The sequence below is a fragment of the Eurytemora carolleeae genome, unplaced genomic scaffold (assembly GCF_000591075.1).
Source record: "Eurytemora carolleeae unplaced genomic scaffold, Eaff_2.0 scaffold1502, whole genome shotgun sequence".
NCBI lineage: Eukaryota > Metazoa > Arthropoda > Copepoda > Calanoida > Temoridae > Eurytemora > Eurytemora carolleeae.
This window is the reverse complement of record NW_019397554.1, coordinates 64,811-73,209: the sequence shown is the minus strand read 5'-3', so window position 1 is coordinate 73,209 and position 8,399 is coordinate 64,811. Positions and strand designations below refer to the sequence as shown.

At 34.7% G+C, this 8,399-nt stretch overlaps 1 protein-coding gene across 1 annotated transcript; it reads left to right on the top strand.

Moving 5' to 3' along the window:
• Positions 1-2,117: 2,117 nt before the first annotated feature.
• LOC111714884 (SUN domain-containing protein 2) lies at positions 2,118-6,634 on the top strand (the record flags this gene model as incomplete). The annotated part of the gene is given in 3 exon segments (XM_023490098.1): positions 2,118-3,050; positions 4,916-5,782; positions 6,208-6,634. Coding segments are annotated over 3 exon segments (1,299 nt in total). The 3' UTR covers positions 6,575-6,634.
• Positions 6,635-8,399: the final 1,765 nt, after the last annotated feature.

Here is an 8,399-nt window from a genome sequence, read left to right as displayed (position 1 = left end):
GGGGCAAATGTGTTAGTGGAATTTGAAAAAAAAATTTTAACTGGGGGCATTTTTTTTCAAAATTGGGGGCAAAAAATTATTTTGGGATCGAGAAAATCAGCTTTTTTGGGAATTATATTGACCCCTGTCAATTTCATATGGAAAGGCGAAAATTCAAATAGTTGAAATACCCACTTCCAGGGGCGTAATCAGGAATTTGTCCAGGGGGCTTAAATTTTTGTTTCTTTCCAGGGGGGCTAAGCACCCGTTGGGGCCTGGAAACCCCCTGAAATCCATAGATTTTACTGATCCAGGTGGGAGGGCTTAGCCCCCCCCCCCAGACTGTACGCCTCTGCCCGCTCCACCTTCAACATTAACATAAATTAAGCATTTGGACTTACTAAAAACAAATGATAAGTTTATGAACGATATGTCGTCTTATTTTCATCCATGATCCTAACATTAATGTTGATCGGCTATACGGTCCATCCGTCCTATTTGTCCGTCAGCTATACTGCACATCCGACCCAGGCGCGTACACAGGATTTTAGCCATGGGGGGGGCAAGAATTTCCCCCCCCCGGAATTGTTTTGTTCAAAAAGTCAATTAAAACCAAAGAAATACACCAAAAAGACTACATTTTTGGGTGTTACTAACCAGTAGAGTTTAAAAATTATTCCTTTGCTCGAAAAACTAACTTTAACTTTTTAACTTTATAAATTTATCACTTAACTCCATCACAGCTAACTAAATCAATAATCACAGCATCATTAAAAATTATATTTACACTAATAATTTTTAGATAGAATTTACTCAATCTACATATTCACCAACTCTTTTAAGCTTCAATTTTCTGGAATTTGCTTGCAAAAACATTTCATTGATTTTCTCAGTAGAGATCTCAGACAGCCTTGTAGGGTGTAAGGCCATAAGTGCAAGATCGTTAAGTCTGCTCTCCGTCATAGTAATAGTAATAGTAATAATAGTAATAGTAAAAGTAATAGTAATATAGTAATAGTATAAGTAATAGTGTAATGAAGTATTCTCTTTAGAAGGCTAAAACTTTTTTCTCCTCGTATTAACAGTGAATTTAGACAAATCCTTAGTCTTTGGACATTACCAAGTGTTACTTTTAAATAAAGTTTCCTTTTCATTTTGTATTTTCCAGGGGGGGGGAGCAAGAAGACTACTGCCCCCCCCCCCTAGGTACGCCGCTGATCCGACCTACGACAGCTGTTTATTTTTGTTTTATTTTAGGGTTAGGTTAGGCTAAGATAATTTCAGGGCCAAGCGCTGCGGCTAGGACTGGCTGGGGGGCCGGGTGCTGCGGCCACAAGCTCATCTAGCAGCTGTAAAACCCGTGCCAGTAGGTCGGATGGGCAATATTTAACTGATGGACGTAGGTCCAAAAATACACCATCGTTACTAACTACTATCATTTTGTGGATGCAATATCGTTGCACTAATTGTCCGATTGAACTAATTCGTACATTTGCACTAAAGTCAGCTCAGAATCAGAAACTGGTTTGTATTACGATCGAACAATAGCGCAAATGAACAAAAATCTCATTCATCAATCATTAATAGTGCAAAAGTGTTCATTCGCCACTATATAGTGCGAATGAATGTTAGTCCGGTCAATCATTAGTGCAATCGATATTTCACCATTTTGTGCTTACAACTACCTCCCTGTTCTCCGCTGCCCACAGAGGACACAGAGAGAGAGTACACATAACACAGTTCACATTATACACACATGTTTACGGAGAAACGCGGGAAATTTCTAAAATTCAAGTTTTTAAATCCGTTTCAATGCTTCTTGAATCCTGAGCTCTGTTAGTGTTGGTGACTGCTGGTCTATTGCTGATATGTTAAATATATGCAAGTTGCAGGGTTCCCAATCCCAACCGGGCAATGGATACGGTTTTTTTTTAAAAGCAGCACAATTAAAAAGTGAAAAGCATCCTGATTTCAGAAATAGCATAATCTGGCACATTTTTTTAAAATCATCAACAAAAGCTTAATTTTCCTTAAAAATTGTAATAGTTTGGATAAATTTGTGAGATTGAAATTTTCATTTATAACGTTCAACATCTGTTCTCAGCCCTCGCCCCTTGATTATATATTAAATTCTCTAGGTTTGAATGTAAAATATGTGGAAGTCAGTTTGCAGATCGTAGTAATGCAAGAAGACATGCTAAAGCCAAACATTTGGACCTTCCTACTCCCTGTACTCTCTGTAGTAAACTATTGAAGAATGAACGAAGTCTGAAGATGCACATGAAGCAACATCATTCAGACTCTACCCAATTCCAGCTGTAGATTGAAGAAAAGGAACAAAATTGCCAAAAAATGTTATCTCTGGTACAAGAATTAATGAATTATGAGATATGGTTGAACTGCATAGACGGATGTTGAGTCGTTGCACAAGAGAAGTGGTTGTACAAAGTCTGTATGGTTCAGCTATTTCTATTTGGACGAAAATTATCACATTTCGTTCAGCATTAAAAAGTAATTTTTCGTTCTAGCTTTGTTTGAAACTGATCATATGAATCACAGAGATTTCATTTTTAGTATTAAACAATATAAGATAAGATTCTTGAAAAGCGGTTTTAACAAAGATTGGTGTTGTGAAATAAAACCTCAAAGCTTTGACCTAAAGTAGATTTTTTTTTCAAAAACAAATGATAACCGTATACAAATCGTAAGACCTCACTTCATTATTGATTTAGTATAGCCACTTCAATTTTGGGGTGTGGGTGTAGGACGACCCTAAAAGAATGATTTGATTTTATTTGATAATTGGTTGTGAATAGTTTATTGCACTCAGTGAAGTGTTTAAATAACATATTTAACATTTGACATTTTTTTTCGTGAAAAGAGTAATTTTTGAAGGTTGATTTTAACTGTTATTTTTCATAGGCCTCTTTATATCCCTACGCGTCTAATAACAATAGGTTTTAAATGATGTAAAGTTTGTTTGATATAAATTTTTATTTCAGAAATATGGACTCGAGATTAAATAAAAGGAAAAATGATGATGAAGACTGCGGAAATAATTCTGTGAAGAGGTGAGATCTAGTAGTTTTTGCCTCTTGTTTAACTATAAATGCGCGTGCATGTTTTGTAGGCCACACAAGATGCAAAAGGATTGTAGGCAACATCTGTAAGGGGGTTCACATACTTCTTTTCAGCTTGAACAAGTGTCGAGAGAAGTGGTTAAACTACGTCTGCATGGTTAAGCCAATTCTAGTATTCATTATATAAAGTCCTCGTAATTATAAAAAGTCTTATGGTTTTTCCAAAAATAAATCTTCCCCCCTTAAAATTTGATTTTTTTTTTCAAAATTCGTTTTTTTCTTGTACGCTGGGGTACTCCAGGGTTCCTTAAACAAATAAGACTGTTGAAAACGTACAAAACCTCTCCATGAAGAGATTATTTCTGAGAATTTTCCAAAAATATAACTATGATGCACAGTGTTAAAAAATCATTTCCTCTTTCTCACAATTTAGTTTTTGAGAGTTTTAAGGTTTAATGAAGACAAATATTTTGGCCAACCATTATTTATTGAACGTACGTTGTAGGGTTGTTCTTCAATCATTATTATTATCTAAAAGTTGTATTATATATTTTTAATAATTCTACAGGGTGGCTAAAATGTACGGATTGTACGGATTTTTTATTTTGTAACTCTAAAATTGTAAGGAATGTACGGTTTGTACGTTTTGTACGGATTCTTTTTCAAATTGTACGGATTGTACGGATTTTTATCCTGGAATTAAACCGGTTTTTTTAAAATTTTCACTCATTTCAACAAATTTTTCATGAAAATTTCAAAAAAAAAATTCTCGTCAAAGTGAAGTTAGTTTAACTTATTTTCTGCATTCTAAATAATATTCGATTGATTAAAGTTTCAATTGACAATCAAAATTCATTCATAATGTTCGAGATCCCAGAAGTGTTCATTTGAGAATATGTTCCAGAAGTGTTCATTTGAGAATATGTTTATCTATCTGTCTATCTATCTGTCTATCTATCTGTCTAGCTATCTGTCTAGCTATTTGTCTAGCTAACTGTCTAGTTATCTGTCTATCTATCTGTCTAGTTATCTGTCTAGCTATATGTCTAGCTATCTGTCTAGCTATCTGTCTATCCATCTGTATATCTATCTGCATGTCAGTTTATCTATCTTTTTATATATCTGTTTATATATCCTATCTGTCTCTCTGTTTAAATCCTAAATCTTCACTCCACTCTTTCAAATTATAACTTAATCGTTTGTTTCTTAAATGGCCTAATTCACACCGATCTAAACAGTTTTAAAAATTAGAATCAACGCTCTTTAGTTCTCTGGTTCTCTGGTTCTCTGGTTCTCAGGTTCTCTGGTTCTCTGGTTCTCTGGTTCTCTAGTTCTCTAGTTCTCTAGATCTCTATTATCTAGTTCTCTTGTTATCTGGTTCTCTGGTTCTCTGGTTTTCTGATTCTCTGGTTCTCTAGTTCTCTAGTTCTCTATTATCTAGTTCTCTAGTTCTCTGGTTCTCTGGTTCTCTGGTTCTCTAGTTCTCTAGTTCTCTGGTTCTCTNGAGATGGGGGGGAGAAAGAAGTGGTGGGGAATGGGGGGTGTTGAATAATATTTTCAAAAATGGTTTTATGTATGGATTGCAGGGATTTTTTTTCGAAAATTGTACTGATTGTACGGATTTTAAAAAAATGTGCTGATTTATTTAAAAAAATGTGCGGATTTTATAAAAAATGTGCCGATTTTTTCAAAAAAATGCACGGATTTACGGATTTTTTTCCCGAAAATTGTACGGATTGTACGGATTTCTTCTGAAATTGTACGGATTTTTTTAAAAAAAGTTTTGGCCACCCTGATTCTAGCATATTTTTGAAATCTAGTTATATAAAAATATTTAATGGATTTACATTTTATAGGAGCAGAAAAGTATTCAAGAACATGAAGAAGAATGATTTAAACATCGAGGAAAATTATCTCAGAAAGGAGGAGAATTATCTCAGTAGGGAGGAAAATGACCCCAGCTGGAAGGAGACTGATCTTAGTAGGGAGGGGAATGATCTCATTAGGGAGGAGAATGACCCCAGCAGGAAGGAGAATGACCCCAGCAGGGAGGAGAATGATCTCAGCAGGGAGGAGAATGATCTCAGCAGGAAGGAGAATGATCTCAGCAGAAAGGAGAATGACCCCAGCAGGAAGAATGATCTCAGTAGGAATGAGAATGACCCCAGCAGGGAGGAGAATGATCCCAGTAGGAAGGAGAATGACCCCAGCAGGAAGGAGAATGACCCCAGCAGGGAGGAGAATGATCTCAGCAGGGAGGAGAAAACTGACCTTACAAAAAGGATCGCTGAATTGGAGAAGCAGAAGAATGATGAGAATGATGAACTAAAAATAAAGGAGAAGGAGAATTACTTGATGTTGAGTGACACTGACTCCAGTAGGGAAGGGAAACAGGGAAATGATATGGAATTAATTAAAAAGATATCTATTCTTACTCACAAGAATTCTGAACTGCGAAAACAACTTGCTTTCGAAAGAGTGGAAGCAATTCAAGAAAAAGCCGATTTTACAAAAAGAATTTCTGAACTTGAGAAACAGGTGAATGATGAGAAATCAATGAGTAAGACTTTAAAGAACAAAAAAGACAAATATCAGAAGGAGAAAGATGATATTCTGGATTTTCTGGAAAGAGAAGTTACTTGTCCTGTCTGTCTCATGATTCCAAGAACTAAGAAGATACCTATCTGTAGGAATGGGCACACTACCTGTGAAACATGTAAAAGGTAAAATTTCTGGAGTTATTTTTTGAGATTTCCAAGGGGGGGGGGCATTAAACGTATTACTCTCCTGAAAATTTTAAACAGTATTTAAACACAACTTAACTAAGGAGGCTGTTTTTTTGCTTGCGAACTTAAATTATGTATATTACAACCATTTTTTGGTTATGAACTGATCTGAGAAAAAGTGCGCGCGTTAAAAGTGAAAAAGCTCTACCTCCAATAACAAGTAAAATCCAAAAATGATACTTCACATGAGCAATACATGAGCAAAATCGGAGGATACCCTCATAAAAAAATCAAGGTAAAAAAATACAAGTACAATTTCTGAGCTTTTTTGTCGTGAGGGGGGGGGGTAGTGGAGAGAAAGGGATATATTTCATATTCATTATCAAAGAAAAAACAATTGTTTTTATAGAGTCACTGTTTAGACCAAGGTGTCCTGTCTGTAGAACCAGGATGGAAGAAGACATGTTCTCTCCTCTAACCCTGAACATCACAGATCTGTTGGCAGTACCCTGTATATTTATGGATCAGGGTTGCACCATCAAACTTCAGAAGAAGATGTTAGAGGAACACGAGAAAGAACAATGTACGTTTAGAGAACTCATGTGTCCAGGATGTCAGAAGAAGATCCAAGCATGCAAACTTCCTGATCACTTTCAAAGTTGTCTTGGACTGCAATATCTACGATATAAGTCACATGTTGAGTTGGACAACACTATAGCCTTTACCTATATTTTTTTTCTCCTAATATTGAATCAGGAGTTTATAAGCCCTGTATATTCAAGCTTGTAAACTCTAAGAACTGGTTTTTATATCACGTTGATTTCTTAAATAATAAACTGGTGTTCTATATAAAGCACTATAGTGGAGAGGAGAGGAAGGAAACATTCAGCTATAATCTCAAGATCTCCAATGAAGGAAACACATTCTCCAGGTCTATGAGTGGAGTGTGTACTCCTATTGATATGGAAGTCAATGATGCTAGGATGGAAGGATTTACACTTGATATAAGTGTAAAAGTCATGACAAAGATGTGTTCCTGCTCGGATATAAACAAGTTAAAATTAAAAGTTGAATTATTTTTTTTTCAATCCTAGTCATAAACATTCTCAGCAAGAAGTTTGCTACTTTTACAAATTAAATCCCTGAACTTGGAAGGAAACTTGTTGATAACAGTTCATTGCCAGCTAGCTATAAACTATGAAACAATTAACAAATCAGGAGAAAGAGATTTAATGTTTTAATTGATTTAAATCCATGAGATTAAATTATATCTTTAATAAATAAACGTAGTTTCTTCCACATTTCTTCAGAGGACGGGAGGACATACTCTTGATATAAATGCCAATGTAACTGAAAATATGTGTTATCGCCAGGTGACGGAAACGTCATGTGTGTGTGTCTGTACCACAAGAGTGTGTGCAAGGATTACCGAACCAAAGGTGTGTACTGTAGGTTTATACAGTACATATGAATCTCTGTATTTGTACAGTCTAGGAGAGTACTTTTGTTTATTGTTAATTGTTTACTTAAAAATAAGTTATACTTTGCTTGTCTGTTTGTTTGTTTGTAGCCAATGAACGGCTGAACCGATCGGGTCCAAAATTGGAAAGGGACTCACATGACCCCAGGGCAGATTTAGGTATGATCAAAATTTCAAAAATTAACCTCCCACAAAATTCGATTTTCATGAAATTTTGAAAATCCACAAAATTTTTGATTAAATCCACAAACTTTTGTTTCTGTTTTACAATGGATACAAAGCGAAAATGTTCAATTGAAATAGAAGATGGGCGCGAAGTCCCTTGAACGTCTAGTATATATATATACGTTGCTTGTCTGTCTGTTCAAAAATCCAAGAAATTTTTTAATAAAATCCGCGAACTTTTTTGTTTTGTTAATGAGCGCTCTGAAAGCCTCGTATTTTATATTTTGTAAAAAGGGACTTTCTTCGCATCACACTCCATTTTAAGAAAAAAGGTCTAACTCATTGCTGGTGCGACTTTGTGCTCTCGCAGCTTATCGAGTTTCAGTAAGTCTTAGAGAAGCAAAATTATTTGGTTTTTGTGAAATATTTAAAAACTTTTTGTTTTTCTCAATAGCTCTTTAATAAATTGAACAATTAAATACCTTTCCGACCCTGTGCCTTAAATTACAATATTTTACTTTTGTTTGGTATTAAATTAATGATTAGATGGAAAACAATAATTATTTGCCACATGCAATTTTTTCTGAAAACTAAATTTTGCAATGTTTCTGATTTATTAATTTTGTTCCCTAACATAGGGACACAATTGACAAAATTATATTAAACAGATTTTTTTGAAAAGTTTGAAAGTTATAGGCAGACAGTTTAGTGTACAACTGTTTGAATTACTGCCGTTTGAACTATTGGTCCTTTGAACTACTGAAATGATGTCATAAAATAAACACAATATTTGCTCTTTTGAACTATTTTCAAAACAAAAGCGTTTTATAATTTTGAGATTGGCAAGAATATTTAAGAATAGTTTGAATGAACAAAAAAATATTTCAAATGACAATAAAAGTAGTTCAAATGAAAAAGTTCAAATGAGCATAAAAATAGTTAAATTAACCCAAAAAAATATTTTTAAAA